Source organism: Sceloporus undulatus, chromosome 4 (assembly GCF_019175285.1).
Source record: "Sceloporus undulatus isolate JIND9_A2432 ecotype Alabama chromosome 4, SceUnd_v1.1, whole genome shotgun sequence".
Taxonomy (NCBI): Eukaryota; Metazoa; Chordata; class Lepidosauria; order Squamata; family Phrynosomatidae; genus Sceloporus; species Sceloporus undulatus.
In genome coordinates this window covers 122,937,472-122,959,532 of record NC_056525.1, presented here as the reverse complement: position 1 = coordinate 122,959,532, position 22,061 = coordinate 122,937,472, and the positions used below count along the sequence as shown (strand labels likewise).

At 41.4% G+C, this 22,061-nt stretch overlaps 1 protein-coding gene across 1 annotated transcript in view; it reads left to right on the top strand.

Moving 5' to 3' along the window:
- The window catches only part of LHX4 (LIM homeobox 4), an 81,997-nt gene that overhangs the window by 29,730 nt on the left and 30,206 nt on the right, over window positions 1-22,061 (top strand). The window contains exon 2 of the mRNA XM_042464049.1: window positions 7,648-7,819. Coding sequence (XP_042319983.1) covers window positions 7,648-7,819 — 172 coding nt within the window. The remainder of the gene's footprint in view (window positions 1-7,647; window positions 7,820-22,061) is intronic.

Here is a 22,061-nt window from a genome sequence, read left to right as displayed (position 1 = left end):
GGAAGGAAGGAAGGAAGGAAGGAAGGAAGGAAGGAAGGAAGGAAGGAAGGAAGGAAGGGAAAGACAGACAGACAGACAGACAGACAGACAAGATAAAGGAAGAAAAGGAAGAAAGAAAGAAAGAAAGAAAGAAGAAAGAAAGTCTATCCAAGTACAGTGGGGGTGGGAATCATGAAGTCCTCCAAAGGTTGTTGGGAATCTAACACTCATCATTCCTTATCATTGGCCATGCTGCTCAAGGTTCCTGGGACTAGCATCTCCAGGGCCACATCACCCTATATGTATTTTTACTCTTAAAGAATTCTAAAGAAGGTTTGTGAGGTAGTAGAGTTGGCCCTCTGTATCCATGGATTCTTTATCCATGGATTCAAGCATCCACGGCTTGAATATATCTTTTAAAAGTATAAATTCCAAATAACAAACCTTGATTTTTCCGTTTTATATAAGGGACACCATTTTACTATGCCACTGTATTTAATGGGACTTAGGTATCCACGGATTTTGGTATCCATGGGGGATCCTGGAACCAATCCCCAGTGGATACCAAGGACCCACTGTACTTCCCTTTGTAAATGCCATGTTACCTTCTTAAGCAAGATGTCTTCCTGTACATTTGATGATGTTATATTCAATTCTGCTTTCAGCCAATTTACTTAGAACATGTTAAACTGTCTTGTATTTTCTTATGCCTGCACTGGATGCCTTTTTTTTAAAAAAGGGGTGTTACATTTACCACTTTCCATACCCTAGAAAAATAGTTTTATCTTAGGGACAAGTTATATATCCTTGTTATAATTTTACATTAAGACTTTCTGATAGACGCCATCTGAATATGATGATTTATTCTTTTTTCAAAACACTGACAATAGAACTCCAGTTCTTGTCGCCATGACATGCCCCAGTTCTTCAGACTCCTTTCCTGAAAATTTAGTTGACCTACATCTCCCTCAGCTAAAAACAATATAAAGAATTATGTTCAGCTTCCAAGTCATCTCTATTGTCTTTTAACACATTTAACTCCATTGGTACCCAGTGGCCCAGTCCCCTCCAGATTCAGTTTCATGTGCCTTAATGTATTTCTTTTAAATCTTGTTCTTGATGTTTTTACAAGATATTCCTCAGTGGGGGGGGGGGGAATGGGATTATCATTTCTTACTACCTTTTTGCTGTTGTAGAAGCTTGTGTTTCATCTTGATCCTAAAAGCTTCAGTGTGCTCATTTTGGGCTCTTCCTCCTGTTGTTGTTTTGTGCCTTCAAGTCATTTGGGACTTACGGCAACCCTAACGCGGACCAATCAAAGAGAATTCTTGGCAGGCCTGTTCGGAGTGGATTTGTCAATGGCATCCACTAATAATAATAATAATAATAATAATAATAATAATAATAATAATAATTTTTATTTATATCCCACCTCTCCCAAAGGATCGAGGTGGGTCACAACCAAAATTACATAAATAACTACAAGATACATACATAATCATCACACGATCCCCTTATCCCCTTTCTAAAACTAATCCACATAATAAATAACATCATTAAATACAATTAAAATTACTTAAAGTAGTCATCACTGGTGCGGGACATCTTGAGGCAGTTATTGGACAATCTGTATTGGTGGGACTGGGCGATCAATCGGGGAAGGCCTATTGGAAGTGATCTGTCTTGACGGCTTTTTAAAAGCCATCCAGATGGGTAATTTGACGGATCTCCTCCGACAGGCCATTCCATAATTTCAGCTAAGGCTGAGAGAGTGTGATTTGCCCAAGATCACTCAGGGTTTATATGGCCGAGCCAGAATTCGAACCCTGGTCTCCAGAGTCATAGCCCAACATTATGCTGGCTCCTTGGGGTCCTCTAGACTTTATGATATCTTTTCTGATCTCTGGAACACATATTAGTAGAATTTCCATTATTGTGTGTGCGACTAAGCTGAACCTTTTCATCTGAGCTTTACCAATATTAACTGACATTCACAAATATTATTTATTTATATTGATAAATAAATAAATAGGCAGAAGCAGTAGGGAAAGGCAAGTTTTGGTGTTTATCTCTGGTAATAGCAAAGAGTAACCCACTATAGCCTGATGGCCTTCACATGTTTTGGACTACAACTCCGATGAACTAACATGTCTAGTCACCTGGGACAATATAATTTGTAGTTGAAAACAGGCTGGGGAAGAACATCACAGGGTAATAGACTGCAGTGATATGAAAATGCAGTCATGTAGTGCTCACTATTGAAATAGATATGCTGTTGCTGAAACCGTGATTGTGGCAAAGAATCAAGTTTTCTCAGCGGCAAATGACTGCGGCTTCTATTGCTGGAAGAAGGCAAAACCCTTGCAACAGGAGTCCTTTTGTGAGGAAGGGGTGAGAGTCCCAACACTCCCCAAGAATTCATTACAAGTTGCATATTTCATGTGTTCAGTGTGTAATTCTAGGCAGTTCCTCCCAATCTTAAGAAACAATTTCTAAAATGTGTTTGGAACACTGAAGGGCTTCTCTGCCCTGTCATCTTCAGTCATTTTGAAGGACAATGAGGCACTTTGGAGTTTCAGGAGCAAAGTACGCAGGATGTTCTGATATTAATGATGTGTAAAGTGCCTGATTAAGGCACTTTCCAAATCCCTAGTCAGTTCCGAGAATGTTGGCCAGCCATTAATCTCTGGCATATTTAGCACACTAACATTTCATATATATATATTTATAACACTGGACAAGAGACAGATTTAAAAGAGCCAAAACACAGAAGAACCTCCTAAGAGCATCCTGACTGAAATCTATAATTTAACAAAAAACTTCATTAAAAAATTAATTACAAAAATTATAGGTCTTTGGAATTATGCAAAAACTTCTTAAGAAATGCCCTTAATCTCATTAAAGCATCTTTATCATTATTTTTTTATTTCCTAGAAGTGTTTAATCTGAACAGAAACCTTCACGGTTACCACCCCAAAAATGCAGTCATTTTTACAATATATATATTTTTAAAATCTATAGATATTTCATACCATATTTTAAGGACAAGGAGTAAACCTACTCCAGTGTTAAAATGGGTGTAAATGGGGAAGGTAATTGGTTTGTTGTCCTCAAAACGTTGTTCGAATCAGTTGTCCAGCAGATCCACTCACTCCCAAGCAGATAAGTAGGATTTGCAATCAGAGATGGAAAACCTATTTCTTTGGACCATAACTAAGGGCCCAAACAGACAGGCCAGAATAAAGCTGCTTTGGGTCACTTTGGAGGTATGCTGTTTAAATGACACATGCATCTTAAGAATCCAGAAGCTGTGCCAAAGCTGCGCTCCAGTCCTTAATACTGGAGCATGGCTTTGCCACAGCTTCCAGCCTCTTAGGACACATGCATCATTTAAACAGCATACCTCCAAAGTGACCCGAAGCAGCTTTATTTTGGCCTGTCTGTTTGGGCCCTAAATTCCATAGCTAATGGTCATGATGGCTGGGGGATTCTGGGAGGTTCAATACTCTGCATTTAGTCAAGTGTCCTCATATTTGATTGTGTTTTCTGTGATCTTGGAAAGTACTAGAAGAGTGGATGAGGTAGGAAGGTGTAAGAGGACAAACGAAGGAATTTGTAGCTAGTCAATTAAGCAGCCACGCTAATCTAATTACATATGATGCTGCATAACGGCCCGTCAGTGAAAAACGAATGTGGAGGAAACGTATTTACTTTAATAAAATGCTGTAAGCACAGAGGTGAAGTGGAGACATTTGTTGCTTCAAAGTGCTAGACTCTAATCTGGTCACAGTGCATAATTCCATTAACATTATTCCTGTTATATTAAATAATTTAGTTAAAATAAATTAGATAAATGAAAGCAGTTTGCTAGATATACGACGGTGATGGGAGAGCTGACCGGGTAGGCATTCACAGGAAAGACAATTGTATTTAACAAGACAAAGCGGGCATATAGATTTTTTATTGACTCCTCTGTATATTTCTGTCTCTTGTTATTCAACTTGGAGGGCATTTTGCACGATTCTAGTGGGCTTTTGTTTTCTTTCAAGCAAAGCAACCAGGTGGGATGGATTTAAGAAGGCAACAATAAATAATTCTTGGTCTGGGCCACTTAGTCAGGCATGAGTGATTGTTTTAAATTTGGTTACTGTGAACATCAGTGAAGGAAAAGTGGCATCTCAATGTTATAATAACCAAAAAGGACTGGAGTGGAGCCAGCATGATGTAGTGATCTGAGTGTTGGGCTAAGACTCGGGACCAGGGTGCAAATCCTTGCATGGCCATGGAAACCACTGGATGTCCTTGGGCATGTCAAATTCTCTCAGCCTCAGAGGAAGGCAAAGGCAAACCCTCTCCAAACAAATCTTGCCAAAAAAGCCCTGAGATAGTGTTGCGATAAGTCAGAAATGATTTGAAGGTGTACAACAAGAACAACTGGAGTAGACATTGGGGGGGATCATGTAGTTGCATTTTTGGAGGTAATGGAGGAGGCTGCTCCCTGATCTTTTATGGGAGTTGTGATCTAAGAGTTGCCCAGTTCTCCTGTAAGGAGAGGTAGTTGTTGGCACTGTATACAGAGAAAAGGCAACAATAGGCCTGTCATTCGACCCTTCAACTTCTTTAAGAACTAATATCTGTCTCCAGCCACTGAATACTCCTCAATAGATAAGCCAATCAACTTGGCTGTTTCATTTGGATTTCAGTACAATCGTTTTCATCCTCTTGCTTCTGAAAAGTCTTTGCTGGCCATCCAAAGGATTTGTAGCAGCATAAAAAAGGCAACAAATCTTTGATATTATTGTCAGTCGTTTTTTGCCACCTCAGAGCTACCCAAGAGGATAGCAAACAAAAAAAGCAGGGAGGGGAGGAAGTCTCTGATGCATAAACATCTCTTGCACAGCTCTTGCAATATTGTACCATATATGCTGTGTGGTTTGCTTCTTCAGAAATCAATCTTCTCTCAGGCCTGTATATCAAAATTTATGTGCGTTGCTTTTACTGGGTAATCTCTGCTGGAAGAATTTTTACAACACTTCCTATTATTTGGAACTATAAGAAAGTGGAAATAGAGATGAGCGCAAAGCTTCCCACATTTGTGTAAGATATTCTGCTTCCAAATAGGCAACCTGTATACAGGCAAGGATAACACAGTCAGAAATGGTTCAACATTTAGCACTAAGGAGTTAAAATGTCTCTGGGAGAGCATAACTGACAGGGTTAAATGGCTCAAAGTGACCCAAATTTCTGCATCTCTTATCCACCTATCCTGACTCCTCTGTAATGCAAACTGAAACACCTTTGGCTCTTTCTGCCTCTCCCCCTTTTTCTCTCTCGGCTTCTTCTGAAAATGAAAGCAGTTTAATTCAGTATTATTTAACAACCTAGAGAACATTCCCATTTAACTTTAGGGCCCAAACAGACAGGCCAAAATGAAGCTCCTTCGGGTCCCTTTGGAGGTATGCTGTTTAAATGAGGCATGCATCCTAAGAGGCCAGAAGTCACGCCAAAGCCATGCTCCAGTCTTAAGGACTGGAGCATGGCTTTGGCGCAGCTTCTGGCCTCTTAAGATGCGTCTGTCATTTTAACAGCATACCTCCAAAGGGACCCGAAGCGGGTTCTTTTTCTGCCACACCAGTTACAACCAAGCGCACCAGTGGTGCACTCATGACGTGATGTGTGGACGCTATGTGTCCATTACGTCATAATGGCAGCACCCACGTACATAGGGCACCACCATTATGCCACCGCCAGTACATGCTAGGGTTAGAGACCTGCGGTTGCTGTGCAGTCCCATAACCCTAGCATGGCGCAAGCATGGCACTTTTGCACCATTTGTACCATGCCATAGATAGCCAACTGATACCCTTCAGGGCTGCCTCTTATTTCTAAAGCCCTTGTCTCTGTTTTAATCAAAACTTGGGAAAAGTTTTGCCTACAAATTCACTTCTAAGAAAACAAATGTGGTTTATGTTTCTACAAAAAGAGATATCACGCCTGAATGTTGGATCTTTTTTGCAATTTGTATATAATATTCATATCTGTATGCATTTCTGTCTCTGAGTATGAGAGCTCCTTGACTGTGAAGCCCTAACTGGTAGACTGTTTTGTGGAGGTTTCTCCCTTCCCTGAACCATCCTGTTCAGCAGCCCCTGTTGCAGAAACTGTTTTCCTTTCCTTTGTAAAAGGAGTAGAGGACAAATTGGCATTTATTGCTAAAGATTCAGAAAACAGAATCTTACCTATCAGAACCTAACAGAACCTATCACCATTTCCATTTTTCCCCCATGGCCTTTTGTCCTTTTGCAGCTGATATGTGTGTGTTTTCTTCCCATTTTAATGAGCTGCATCAGTACTTCTGAAGTCCTCATTCAAGTTCCTAACACAAATAATTAGGTTACAAAATTTCAGATTATTTTTAACAGAAAACAACCAACCAACCAACAAACGCCTAAATTGGCAGAATATGGACTTTTTAACTACAAAATTCTGCCTGTCCTAACTTGCACGCTCACCTCAATTTACATTTCGTTACAGCCACTATGTCTTAATATTTAATTTTGAGGAGCCATAGTGTAGTTTTATGAATAATCAGTGACAGGATATATGCAGGGCTTCCATACTATGTGACACTAAACTGATCCATCTAGGAGTGAGGCTACATTTTTGAAATATTGGATAAATATTTTTTAAATTTTTGATCAAATTGACTTTAAACACGCATATGCTTGCTTTAAACAGGCCGGTTTTGTGTGTAAAAATATATAAACTGCAGACTTCTTCTCAATCATAATGGGACACTAGATAAAGAATAAACTAGGCATTATGCAGAAGACTACATTCACAACTAGCAGTATTGGGGACATTTTGGATCTGGACCAAAACCATTGGATGAGAGCATTTTTAACCCTTCTCCTTGTACAGTCTCCCCAATTTAGTTCTACCTCCCAATGCACAGGTGCTGTCATCTCTGCAAGGGAAAACATAGATACCATGTTGGTACCAAGTGTTCTTCCTCTTCCACCTCCATAAGCAAATGGAGCTTTTGGGGAGACAGTGGCACAAGGGGGGCTTTCCTCCACATGTAACCTCAGTCCTATTTTCTTCCCAGTCTAGAAGTGCCAGAGTGAAAATTGGAGAAGTCCCCTATACCTTTAATGGTTGTGCAGAAGAGGCAATTTCACCAGTTGACAAACAACACCTGCTGAAATTCCCTCTTCTGCATCTCTCCTCTGTCCATTTATTAGAGTTAAATGTCCTGCATATTGGGCTTTGTACTACCCATCTGTTCCTGTGTGCACACAGAGTAACAGACCTGGGACCCTTTCAAAAACAGACGGTTATATCACATAACTATTCCCCTTTAACTGCCTGGGCTGCATCCCATCGAGTGCTGGGGTTTGTAGTTTGGGTCAGAGGTACCAGAGGAGTTCCTTGGGTGAGGATTCTAAATGTCCCTCCCTAAATTGCCAATCCTAGGATTTCACAGGATTTCAGAGGATAGCTGTTAAAATAGAATCATAGTGCTATAACTGCATAGTGCAAAAGGCCCCCCAATTGTCATTTACTTTCTAGGTCAGAACAGCTTGTTCTATGCAGTTGTGTCTGTCTCAGCAGTGGCTCTCTCTCTCTCTCTTTTGGCTCACATTCTTCTCTTTCTTCTCCTGCCAGAGATCCCCCAGTGCGCCGGCTGCAACCAGCATATTCTGGATAAGTTCATCCTGAAAGTCCTCGACCGGCACTGGCACGGCTCTTGCCTCAAGTGTGCAGATTGCCAAATGCAGCTGGCAGACCGCTGCTTCTCCAGAGCTGGGAGTGTCTATTGCAAAGAAGACTTCTTCAAGTAGGTGTAGACAAACTTTCCAGCATCTAGGGTTGGAGAGCTTGCTGGGGCCTCCAGTCAGCTACAAGGGTGTCTCCTGTCAAGTGCCACCTCCTTGGAAAGAGAAATTGCTGATCGTTGCATACGTCATTTTCTCTTGCAACAATTTAGATGAGGCAGTGTAGTGTAAGAGCTGAATGTATAAGCTGGAAAGCTCCTGGTTGTACCTCAGCTGTGAAATCATTACATGGTCTCAAGCAAGTCCCCCTTGTTGTACAGATCTACCTTGCATGGTTGGTGTAAATGTTACTAATGTGGATTGCTTCCCCGATATCCTTATTGTTGTTTACATCTCATTCTGATTACCAATGACATCTATGGCATCTGTTTTGTTTATGTGGTGTATTTATTCTTAGCAAAATCATTCCACAATTATTTTGGTTTCTTCCATCAGATACTTTTAGCTAAGAATGACTATTCCTTAATGTCTTACAGTGGAATGAGGGAAGCATATTTTTTGATAAGGACTTTTTCTTTTCAAGAGAATGGCTGAAGCAGCTGTTTAGACTACAATCTTATATGCAGTTAGCTGAGATTAAGTCCCTTTGGGGGGGAAATTGTTTACTTATGAGGAGACACACACAGCATTATAGCATCAAAAAGGCCCATAGTCCTGCCTGTCCTTTTTTGAGATGTGTGTAGAACTTCGTCCCCCTTATTTACACTCATTAGCCAGAACCCTAGAAGCCAGGAGCTGTTTTATTTTCTTACTGAGCAACTAGATAGGATCCTGTCTCTGCAGAAAGGAGGGGAAAAGGCTAAAATATAACTGTGTGTGTGCTTTAATTAAACCTACAAACACAGGGGATGGAAAATCTCCAGAATATCTCTGAGAGGCAAGCCCTTGAAGCCCCTTGGTAGCCGCATTCAAGTAGCATTTGTCATCCCTGCACTGGAGGCAAAAGGTTAGCGTAAACACCCCTCCTGCAGAGAGGTGGCTTAACCTAAGACACCCTCCAGCATGTAGCAATCCACCCAAGCTGTTTTGCATTAGAAATAAATCCCCTTTAACTTAATATTTCTCCTAATCAAACCCTGATCTGCTTCTTGCAGCTGCTTTGCCCCTGTGAGGGGGACTCTAGGCCTGGCAAAGGCTGGGTGGAACAAGGGCATGGCCTCTCTGGGATCAGCTCCAAGTAACTCAGTGACCCAGTTAGTTTGGTTGACAGCTGATGCCCTGTCAGTCATAAGGATAAAAACAGACCCAAAAAAAGTGATGTGTATGCCACAGTGGAAGCCAGCCAGCCAGCCAGCCTGACCTACCTACTTGTTTTAGGGCAGGAGAGGACAAAATGCCTCCTTTGTCTGATTTTGAGGGATCCTCTTTAAAAAATTTTAAATTTTTATTTTTGTTGCGGAAATGACATCTGATGCTCCTAGAAGTTTTCAGAGGAGTGATTTTGCACCAGGTCAAGTCTTCCCAATCTATTAATACTGAAAACTATCCACTTACAAACAAAAACTACTAATATAGTGCATTTTTTTTTAGCCAAGGGGGAAATTGGACCAGCCAAAGTTGCCTCCTCTTTAAGAGATCAGCCCAACCTTGTTAGCTATTATTATCTTGATGTCTCAGTTTTTAATCTTTTACTTAACATAAAATGGTATATTTTAAAAATGAAACAAACTGCAGCCCATATGTAAAAGGGATATATTTTCAACCCTATCTCCTAAGGATGGGCTAGAAATTTTTATCTATTTAAAAATGTTTTATTTCCTTGACAGTTTGCTACCTGTTTGCATCCTATATGTTTTGTGATGTGGTTGTGAATAAGATCACATGATCATTCATTGGTTCTTCTTTATCCTTGTGGTCATTGTACTAGTCTGGATCTTATAAATGTCGCCAGGTGCATCTGGCTGGAACTAATTTCTATTCATTTGAATTAACACTGGGGCTTTGAAATTATGATACATGTGTTAGACCACTAAATTCTGTGTTGCTTTTGAACTACGCAGCATATTTTGTTGGGGAATTGAAAAACAGGCAGTTCTCAACTAGATAGTAAGGAGATAGAAATGTCTTTGGAATGTCTTCAAATGGATGTGAATTCCAACAAGGACTAAAGCAGCAAGGAGGCAGGTCCCATCTCTCCTTCCCCCCATTTTAAGAGCCATGCCAGTGGGTTCTTTACCCACAGTTTGAACCTGGCCTCAAATCTTATATTACAGATGGAAAATGTTGAAAGATCAAACGCTGCGTTCACCCTCTGTTGTGTATTGGAAGGTTGTACATTGGAAAAGGTGTTATAATGGATCAAGCGATTGGTTCTTTGAGGCCTGTATTGTCTACCTTTGTGACACAGTTGGTATCCAAGGTGTTGCTCAGGGGGGTGTTTCCTGGATTGGACAACAACACTCTTCTCACAGGGGTTATGTGGGCAAAGCCTGTGTTCTGCCACTGCGGCATGGCTTGTCTTCTGGTTATTTTCAAACAGTGCAGATCTGCCAGTGGCAGCTAATATGTCTTCCATGTCAGTAGGGAAATGAATCTGCTCTTGGGTGTTAATCTGGGTGTCACAGGTGGCAAACTCTGTCCCCAAAACAGATTTCACACCTTACACAGCTTCTTTACAGTCTGGACTCTGGACTGAAGCCCGGAGTGAATTCACCTTATTACTTGGAGCCCCAGCTGCCACTACTTGAAGCATTGATTTGTACCCATTTTCACCAGTGTAGCCTCCATTCCATTAAAATAGAAAAGTGTGTGTTAGTGTGTGAGAGAGAGCTGGGGTGCTATTGATACTAGGTAACCTTCCTCTGCACTTTTGGTTCCAGATATTTAAATTGAACCATCCTGGAAAATGAAGCATCGATTCTGAGGTCACTCCAGGGCCGAGAAATGTACAGTGGGGTTGCAGAAAAATGGCAGCACCATTGAACTGCTTCTGTTATTCTTGAGCTGTGACATCTGATTTTCACGCTCATACCAAGCATTCTTACATTTTAAGTATAAGTTCCTAAATTTGGTTAATGACGATGACTATTCTTGGCTTTTTCTTCTTTTTTCATGGCTGTCATCCTCCTGATCCTCCTCAACTATTTTTATATAGTCTGTAAAGGTAAAATAAATAATTATACTGTGTGTGTATAATAATGCAATTAACTTGAACAGCAGCAATAAAAATCTCACCATCAGTGGAAATCATAAAATATAGCATATAAGCCAGCATCAGTTAAAAGTAGGCTCAAATATCCAGGTCATTAAGAGGCGTTTAAAAATAGTCCCAGAGGAAGCCAGGCATACTTCCCTGGAAATGCCTTTCCAGAAGGAATAATACCAGAATACATGCTGTTAAGGAGGCTTAACAAGGCTTCCAAATCAAATTTTAGCAGCTAGTAGCTAAATTTGCTGACTAGTAGCTGTGATCCAAGAAAACTTTACGTGCTCAGGTTTCCCCAGTAGCGACTTGCATTGCTGAACAGACAAACTGCTTTTTATTTTAAGTTGTTATAATGGAGAAATGGGCTACTTTTTCAACATGTGATGGAAGCTTTAAATATGCCTGTACTTTTTCAACCATTTCCTGTATCATGTCCACTAGGATCTCAGAAACCAGGGACTAGAGGTGGACATTGGACTACTACACTACAAGGGCCACTGTGCTGTAGTCTGAGCTTGAAATTGCAACAACATGTTACGTTAGCTGCCACCCTACACCCATTTCTTTTTCTTAATACTGGGTTGTTGGTTTTTTTTAGGAAAATGGTGTATTACATTGTATTTATATGTGCCCTCATGTCATAGAATCATAGAGTTGGAACAGACCGCAAGGGCCATCCAGTCCAACCCCCTGCCATGCAGGAAATCTCAATCAAAGCATCCCTGACAGCCTCTGCTTAAAGACCTCCAAAGAAGGAGACTCCACTATACTCCAAGGGAGTGTGTTCCTCTGTTGAACAGCCCTTACTGTCAGGAGGTTCCTCCTAATGTTGAGGTGGAATCTCTTTTCCTGCAGCTTGCATCCATTGTTCCAGGTCCTGTTCTCTGGAGCAGCAGAAAACAAGCTTATGTCATCTGTAGACCTATAATGTCTCCATAGGGGGCAAGAATACTCAGTGGTGGTTTTGCCAGTTCCTTCCTCTCAAGTATAGCCTAAAGCATCTGGTATTCATTGGTGATCTCCCATGCAAGTACTAACCAGGGCTGACCTGTATAGCCTCCAACATCAGGTTTGATCTGGTGCCTTTAGGGTATTACATTCATCATTAATAAAGTGCTCTTTTACCTTTGTGGGGTTAGGACACCTTACTTTATCCATGAAGGGTTTCTTTGCTTTCTGTTTTTAAATTTACAGAGAAAGGCTCAGCACCACAGTGCAGAATAAGATACCTTTTTGTTCTGTGCCCCAGCATTTCCTGGAAGGCATTAGAGTCCCTGTGGGAAAGTACTGGCAAATATTGATCGCTTCCTCCGATTTTACCCAGCACTTCCTAGGAGATTAATTAATGTTGCCAAGGAAGTGCTAGATCCAGTGTCAGTGGAAAAGAAGGATCCTAAGCTGCTCTATAGCACATGAGGACCTTTGTTTATACATTTAAAAAGAGAAAGTTTTTAAAATCCACTGAGTACCTTGTATAATCTAGAGAATAAAACCCCCTGACTTCTATGAGTAAAGAGTAAGCATGTTCTTCATGAGGATTCAAAGCTCCACTATTATAGCTTAAAAAATTCCATACAACCAACATTATCTTTACATTGTGTGTTTTGGTTTTTTTTAAACAGTTCAACAAAATTTTAAAATAATTATCCAGTTACTTAATTTGGCATTTTGAATAATTATGAATATCAGTAGTCAACACTTTTTTTTCCTAAAAGGAAGGTTATCATCAGCTGGATGTATATTTCTGTGTATGCAGCACTAACACCTGCACATCCTTTCACTAGTTAGAAGTTGGTCTAACAAGAGATACCCCCTTTTCCTGTTTTGTAACTTGGTGGCTCCAGGTCATAGCTCTGCAGACTCCTTGGCTTCTACTGCATCTCTGCCTTTCTCTTAGCTGTGTGAGATCTACTGGAAATGATATCTCAATGAGCCTTCTGTCTGGTCCAGGTAGGGTTGCCATATCCCGCCTGTGGGCGGAACTTTCCTGTTTTGGGGCGGGTCCGCATGGTCCTGCCCCGGTTTGCCCCTGCCTCTGGGATTTCCCCCGCCCCTGGGCTGAGGGGAGAATTCCCTCCCCGCTTGGGTTCTGGCGCCGCTGCTGCGAGGCCGGGGCCCAGGCCGGGAGGGAAAGCCTCCCTGAAGGGAGGATTCCCTCCCCGCTTGGGTTCCGCCACCACCACTGCCGCAGCGAGGCCGGGGCCCAGGCCGGGAGGGAAAGCCTCCCCTCAGCGAGGCTCCTATTCAAATGTCGGACACAAAAAAAGTGCCCTACATTTGAAAATTTTGTCCTACATTCGTTCCGGTTTGGAGCTCCTGACATATGGCAACCCTAGTTCCAGGTCCAGTTAGACAGATCCTAACTGTGCCAGCAGCAAACCCTAACCCGCTCCCCTATATGCTCACCACAGGGCTGAATTACAAATGCCAAGGAAAAGGTTTGCATAACCATGTGGCTGAGCCACTTAATTATTTGCCTACCTATGTGGGTGCTCTTTGCAGGTAGGAATCTCCTATCTGGTTGAGAGAAGTTGTGAAACGCACTTAATTCCAGGCTTCATCAGAGGCCACACACACACACACACACACACACACACACACACACACACACACCCTGTGGGGGAGGATTTAAGCTTTCCTCCATCTCAGTAACCCTGCCAGTAGTGGATGTTGGGTGCTTTTGCATCACTGCTGGTGGGAGGAGGTGAGTCTCTTTCCTGTCTTACAATTCCCTATTGCTACTTTATTGGCACCCGTAAAAGTAGCAGCCCTAGCGACTCCAATGGTGGCTGCTACTTCGCCTCTGTAATTGGTACCAGAAATGATCTGCGGAGTTGCTGTCCCTGGCAACATTTCCTTACTTTTTTCAGTCATGGTTGGGGGCTATTGGGGGGGCACTGCACAACAGGGTTCAGAGGGATGCCTGCACCCCACAGATTAGGTGCTCTGACTTAAATACAGGGAAATTTGCTGCTCCAGAGCTCCTGCAAGATGAATGCTATTTGTGAGAATTTAACCTTCTTAGAGACCCAAATCTCTCTAATACATCATTCCCCCCCCCCATTGTGTTTTTAAGCCCAAATTGGACTATAGATTCATCTGATTTAATCTCTCTTGCCCGCATCAAGCACATCTGTCCTGGTCTGTGCCAGAGGGCAGAAAGAACCCACATTAATGCCCATTCTTGATTGCCCTGCTGTTTCCCTAAGATTTTCTACCTCCTTACATTTGGGTCTCTTGGCAAATCACATTTCTTTTATGACAAACTGAAGCAGGGACACTTGCTGGTTTAAAAACTAGGAGAGTTTTTCAGCATAGAAATGCCACACCAACCTCAAATGCAAAATATTTTCACCATTACAAGCATTATGATAGCCTTATGTGTGTTTGCAAACATGTGTGTCATGCTGGATCTCTCTCTTTCAGAGCAGTGATCAGCTGCACCCATATGTTTGATGGCAAGCACAGTTTTACTTTGCATAATATATGAACTATTCCTTTCATTAGAACTGATGCATAGCAAACTGCGACGTCATAGTGGGCCTATAACTATTAATCCTGTATCCCTTTTTGCTAACAATGCCAAAATCAAGATATTGCATCCTAGTGGCCCAAATCTTGCATGCATATATGTGCAGACACAGCCTTCTACAACCTATTCCTGTTTGAAGGCAACAGGTGTTTTGCTTAATATATTCTATTCCTTCTATTTATTCATAGCGTGGAGCAAGGAGATATGAAAGGTATAGACATTCCTCTTCCTGCCAATTCAAACTCCTATTGAGTCTTAAATATGCAAATAACTGTCTCATATCTGGCCAGGTGGGTGTTTACAGCCATAATGAAGAGAGCTAACCCAGTTCACGCTCAGGTAAATGGAAAGTGTTAACATGAAGAACAAATAGTTCTTCCTTATTCCCCTCTAATGGGATGATGGGTCTCTAGCTGGGTTCTCTTTTTTGCCATTAGCAGCTCAGGAATATGTGACAGATGTTAAATTAGCACAGAATCTATGAAACCATAATGTAGACCATGGGGGGGGGGGTATGTTTATGGAAGGGATTAGAAAAACAAGAGGGAGGGAATATTTTTCTGGAGATGATGGCTGAGGTCCTGCATTAGCGGCTATGAAGTGTAACTTCATATGATGATGATGATGATGATGGAACTGTATTGCTGATGTGATGTGCAATCATGCAATTGAATTGCAAAGATGCACAATGCAGTACCACACAAGATTTGCCATTGCCCAACACCAGTGGTTCTCAACTTTCCTAATGCCGCGACCCTTTAATGCAGTTCCTAGTGTTGTGGTGACCCTCAACCATAACATTATTTTTGGCTTGGTTCCTAAGACCATCAGAAATATGTGTTTTCCAATGGCCTTAGGTGACCCCTGTGAAAGGGAAGGGGTCACGACCCACAGGTTGTGAACCACTGTTCAACAGCCATGCTGTCTGGCCCTGTTTTTGTAATAGTTCCAATGGTATAGCTATGTGTCTGCTCCCTTCCTGGGAATACAAACATTGCACAATGATGCAATTCAACCATAGCCACTTGTAAGTCAGTTTACAATGATGGAGCATCCCAACAGGATGCCAGCTGGTGCTCTCTCTCTCTCTCTCTCTCTGTTATAATTATTTATTCTGGTTACCATTTACTTTTGGGGGCTGTGCATCTGCTGCTGTTCTGACTGTTCACACTGTAATGCCTCAGCTACATATATAGCTGAAATAGGTGGCAGATTGGAGTGAAAATGTAAAGCTGTGAGTGAACAATAACATAAGTGACTATTTTCATTACTTGCATTTTAAAAAATACTTAATGGTATGTCCTTCCTTTCTCCAAGTGCTGGATCCAATAGTGCACAGTATGATTAAAAAAAACCAAACCCAGGTACAATAAGAAACACAATACATTATAACAGTATCACACAATTCACAAATTAATATTTTAAAACAAAAAGCGATTTAAAAGCACATCAGGAAAAAAATACTACACTCCTGTTAAAAGTTTCCTTATTAACTGCTATGATGGAATTAACAACAGAATACGGTAATAAGAAAAATACATCATCATACTCAGGAATCAATTACTTGTCACAAGGTCTTTGATGAAACTGGAACAGAGAGAGGGAGCCAAGCTAGCCTTCCTTGGAAGGTAGTCATAGAAAATGGGAGCAGCTACAGAAAATGCCCTCTCATATGTTCTTGTCAATCTTCCTTGACAGTAAAAAGGAGCATGGCATGGAGAAATATTTACTGCAGTCTACTCTCTGCATCCCTCTATGGCAGTGGTCCTCAGTCTTTGATCCTCAAGATGCTTTGGACTTCAAATCCCAAATTCCTTGATTATTGGCTGGCATCTGGGAGTTGAAGTCCAAACCATATGGAGAACGAATATTGAGAAAGTTGCCTATACAGTTTTCTGCTTAAAAGATACCGTATGTTTTTGTTTCTATTTGGTTGTATGTTTTTTTACTATAGGGGTATGCTGAAAATATGATTTCCCAGTAGCAAGTTGAAAGGATACAGTCCATTCTACCTCATTGTGTGTAGTATTGCTGAGATCTGAAAGATTAACAAGTGGATTTAAATTGCTTTGAGTGGTAAGATGGGTGTGATAGAAGATTTTCTAATAAATGCAGAAATAATTGTGGGATGCTGAGGCATGGAACAGGTGTGTTTGAATCTCTTTTCTTCTGCTGTAATGTCCTAATGTGTGAGGAGAAAAAGTAGTTAGGTGGTGATAGCTAGTGGAAGGCCTCTGTAGACCAGCATAGATGGCTTCCATGGATAGATGGTGGATGGGGAGAGAGATCAGAGGATTAACCCTCAGAGCTTTAATGGTGAGGATGGGCATAGCAGCTAAAGAACATAGTTTTCTGTGGGTCTTCCGGACTATGTGGCTGTGTTCTGGAAGAGTTTATTCCTGACGTTTGGCCGGCATCTGTGGCACATAACCTGAAAAACCCACAAAAAACTGTAGATGCTGGCCATGGAAGCCTTCACTTTCACAGCTAAAAACAGTTAAATTAGCAATATAAAATGTTTTGTTATAATATATAGAATGCTGGATCAGGCCTCAAGAGAACAAGGTCCTCCCTTTGTTAGTTTAGGTGGACTTTAAAAAAATGAAACAAACTCAGACACATACAGTATATTTATTTAGATATATCCACAGCTGTTGTTCACTTTCACCACAAACATTGTTTTTTTAAAAAATCTGCCTGAATTGCAGGTTCCTGACCTTTCCCACCACAGTTGTAGCACAGAAGCACCTTCTGAACAGATGTGGTGGAGAGCCTCACATCCAACCCAACCCTCTGAAGTGTTATATCCTTAGAGATATAAGAAGAGATGCCATTAGAATTTGAGGCCGACGAACGAGACATGGAGAAATAGATTTGAGTGTCATCAATACACTGACACTCAAATCTATTTCTCCATGTCTCATTCGTCGGCCTCGAATTCTAATGGCATCTCTTCTCTCAATGAATGTCTTCGGGCGATAATGGGCTGGATGAGGAAAAACAGATTGAAGCTGAATCCGAACAAGACGGAGGTGCTCACGGTAGCGGCCCCGAAACCAAGAATTGGGTTGCAACCTCCAGTCCTGGATGGGATCACACTCTCCTCCAGTGACTGTGTTCGCAGTCTGGGGGTGCTCCTTGACTTGTCGCTCCTGATGACAAATCAGGTGAATGCGACAGTCAGGAGCGCCTGTTATCAGCTTCGGCTGATACGCCAGCTGCGCCCTTTTCTGGAAGTAAGGGATCTCGAGACGGTTGTGCACGCGCTGGTAACCGCACACCTTGACTTCTGTAATGCGCTCTACATGGGGCTACCCTTGTGCCTGGTTCGGAAACTACAGCTGGTTCAAAACATGGTAGCCAGACTTGTGTCAGGAACATCTAGAAGGGACCACATCACTCCGGTTTTGAGGTCCCTCCACTGGCTGCCTATTGTTTTCTGGGCCCAGTACAAGGTGTTGGTTATTACCTTTAAAGCTCTAAATGGCTTGGGTCCAAGCTATCTCAGAGACCGCCTCTTCCCATACAATCCTCCCCGTGCTCTCCAGTCCTCTGGGAGGAACTTGTTGCAGCCTCAAAAATCGAGGCTTGTAGCAACCTCCTGGAGGGCTTTTTCTGCTGTCGCCCCCAGGCTCTGGAATGACCTGCCGGACGAGATCCGTCAATTAACATCTTTGGACAGCTTCAAAAAGGCTGTCAAGACGGATCTCTTCAGGCAAGCCTTCCCAGACTAAAATATCCCGGCCTCAGGATCTCCCCCCTCCTCAGTAATGACTCCAAAGCCCCCTTTTCTTTTCTTTAGAACTGAAGTTGCGGTGGTTTATCGATTGGTATTATTTTGTTTAATTTATTGTTGTTTTAACTAGTTATTGTGGTTTTAATTTAGATATGCAGTTTAATAACTTTTTAAGGGGAGAGGGAATATATTGTTTATGCTGTATGTTATTTTAATGTTGTAAACCGCCCGGATTGGTTACCACAGGCGGTATATAAATAAATTTATTACTATATTAATAATAATAATGTAATTTTCATATTGTTTTCTGAGATGTTTAAATATTTTTGCCATATCCACTTCATGTGATTATGTGTCCTGCTGAGAACCAGAAAGGTGTAGTGGTTTGGGTGTTAGACTAGGACACTGGGAGATCAAGGATTGAATCCCCGCTCAGCTTTGGAAACCCACTGGGTGACCTTGCCCATGTCGACACACCCTTAGCCTCAAAGGAAGACAAAGGCAACCCCCCTCTGAACAAATCTTGCTAAGAAAACCCTGTGATAGATTTGCTTTAGGGTCACCATAAGTTAGAAATAACTTGAAGGCACACAACAGCAACAGTAGTGATGGCAAACCTGAAGGACCTCCAACAGTCCCGAGGCGCCCAAAGGTCACATCATGGCTGCTGCCACCACAGGACCTGTACAGCTTTTAATCATGGAAAAGACATGGCTGTGGATAATATTTCTCTCTGTGGGCCACTTCCTAGCGCTCCTTTGTTGGCATTAATGAGCTTTTTAATCCAGCCGTTAGTATCCCTCTCAATTCACTGGTTGTTTGGATCTCTCTGGAGAATGGGAATGGAAGTGGGAAAATGGCTGCATGATCTGCTCTGCAGAACTGTGTGTTTGCTTTTAGTTAAAAACCCTCTAATGGCATTACATAAGCAGGATGTAACGGCTCTTGCTCTTGTGTGGGCACTGCTCAGCTGGATAAGCCTTGCAGCCGATTCAACTGTGAAGTTTTTTCCCTATGGAAGAACATCCTTGGAGGAATATACATGAGACATGGTATGTGGCAGTGAAGAATCCACATGGAACCACATGGACTACATAAAAAAAGAATTGATTTATGGCAATGAGGATCCTTTCTGTAAAAAATATTCCTCCACAGTGGGTTTGTTGGTTTGTAATGGCATAGATCATAGCATCAAGCTTTCTCTTTCATACTTTCTTTTTTTAAAATTAATTTTTATTAATATGTAACCTACATACAATAGTATTTAAACAATCTTTTACATAATATTCCACATCCAATATATGATAAATCGCATTAATTATCTGTTCTTTGCTACCTTGTCTAAATCTTATTCATATCAAACTATTTAATATTAGGTAACTCATAATTTTAAAAAAACATACAATTATTATTAATATCTTCATTCTTCTTACTGTCTTCTTTTTGTCACATACTATTCATAATTCCACAAAGGTATAATACTATCAATTTATCACTAATTCATATTATTATTATTATTATTATTATTATTATTATTATTATTATTATTATATAATTAATAATAATCTTTTTTTTATTCCCTTCCCCAAGTGCTCCCCATCCCCAGAGCCTAGCATCTTCCTATTGTTCTACTCTCCAAAATTGTAACTCTTCCTGTGGACGGAAAACATCTTCCTCTTTTACTAAAACCTTTTGGACAAATATTTACCATATTGCTTCGAAATAATTTCTCTGCATTATTCTTTGTTTACCTTAATTCCACATATTAACTTATCATTAATTGCCATTTGCCATATTTCTTTATACCTATCTTGTATTTGTAGATCTCTCAACTTTTTTGCTATAATTAATCTTGCTCTCTTTCATACTTTCTAGGATCCTCCCTACCACACAAACACTGGCGCCACCCCAGACCTGAGCCTCCCTGTGCTCTACAGCATGGCTTTGAGAGAGTGGAAGGAATAAAGGGAATAAAGGGAAAGATAATGTTATCTCCCCCCCCCTTCACCTCTTGCTAGGGCCAGCTGGTAGATGCTAGGAGGTTATAGCCTGCCCTTGAAAGAGAGGCCAAGATCCACAAGGCCTACCACCTACCCCTACCACCTGCTGCCTTCAGGTGTGGCAAAGAGCACTGCCTTGGCATCACTGCAGAAGCAAGAAAGGAATGGGAGGGAGCCCCCTCTCCGTTGCCAGAAAAACAGTCTCAGGCTTGCCCTGCCCTCTCCGACCTCTGGTTGAGGGTCCAAAGTTGGTGGTGGCCTGAAAAGGGGCATTCTTCTTAGGGGGTGGTGATATTATCGACCCAGAGAGGCCAAGCCTAGGTCTGTAATCACCATTATTAAGAGGAAAATATTGATCATGCCCAAGGAAATCAATATTTATAGAAAAGCTATCTTGGATCCTATCCTGGGAGAAAGATGGGTATACATCCAATATAAATAAAAAAGCAAACAGACTGTACAGCTCATGTACAATCTCAAACAACATTCTGAATGCTGGGCCTCCTAGCATGATCCTAGCATGACCCACCCACAGGATGGTGTTTTTGCCTATCTGTATCAGACCTGAGAGACAGAAAGAATTGTTTCCTATGATCATATCCTTGTATAGGCAGGAGGGACACCCAGTAGGAAGACTGCAAAGAAGTTGGTGATTAAATCACTTGCTTACAATTTTTGTGTGCGAATGGTTTAGTTTTCACACAATTGTGGACATTATCTTCAATGCCACCAATAATATTTGTATTACATTGTTTTATTCCAAAATATTTGACACTTAGAGCCCGAGGAACTGGAAAGTCCTTGTAAGTGTATATATCACAAGTATGCCACCGACCTTTCTGAGAATTTTCTTTGTCGGATATTGCACCTGAAATAAAATTACTTTCAAGTCTACTATTGGAGAGGACTAAAATTGCTACCACCTACAGTATTTAATAAAGTTTACAAAAGAGAATTGCAGCTAAGTTTCAGAGAAGTACTGCCATCAATTGGCAGAAGCTGACAGATTTCCTCAAACTTGTTGTTGTTGTGTGCCCTCAAGTCATTTCCAACTCATGACAACCTTAAGGACACTCTGATATGGGATTTTCTTTGCAGTACATCCATAGGTATTTGTTTTCAAATGCCTTCCTTTGAGCCTGAGAGAGTGTGACTTGCCCAAGATGACCCATTGGGCTTCTATGACTGAGTGAGGATTCAGACCCTGGTCTCCATAGTCATAGTTCAGCACTCAAATCACCACGCCACACTTCTATCATAAACCCAGGCAGTCTAAAATGTGACAAGAATGATTAAGGCACACATTCATCTTGCCTACTGAATGTGAATTTGCAGGAGACATGTATTTTGGGGACATCATTCCTGATCTCATACTGAAAAAGGCCAGAAAAATAAGAATTTAAAGTTAATAGGCCTAATGTTTCCAGAAATGTTGGTCAGTGATGATGAACATGATGATGATGATGATGATGATAGACGTTGACAGAATCACTTTATAAATCAACAAAATATTGCACAATAGTTAGCAAACTTGGACTGTATGTTGCTATTAAACAAAAGTATCAGAGAGAAGCATTTTCCAGGAATGCAGAATATTTAACAAGCCAGTAAGGTGTAGTAGTTTGAGTGTTGGACCATGACTCTGGAGACTAAGGTTCAGTTCCCAGCTTGGCCATGAAACCCACTGGGTGAACTTGGGCAAGTCACATGCTCTCAGCCTCACAGGAGGGAAATGGCAAAGCTCATCTGAACATAGTTTTTTGTGGGGTTTTTGGGCTCATCTGAACAGATCATGCCAAGAAAACCCCATCATAGCTTCTCCTTAGGGCCG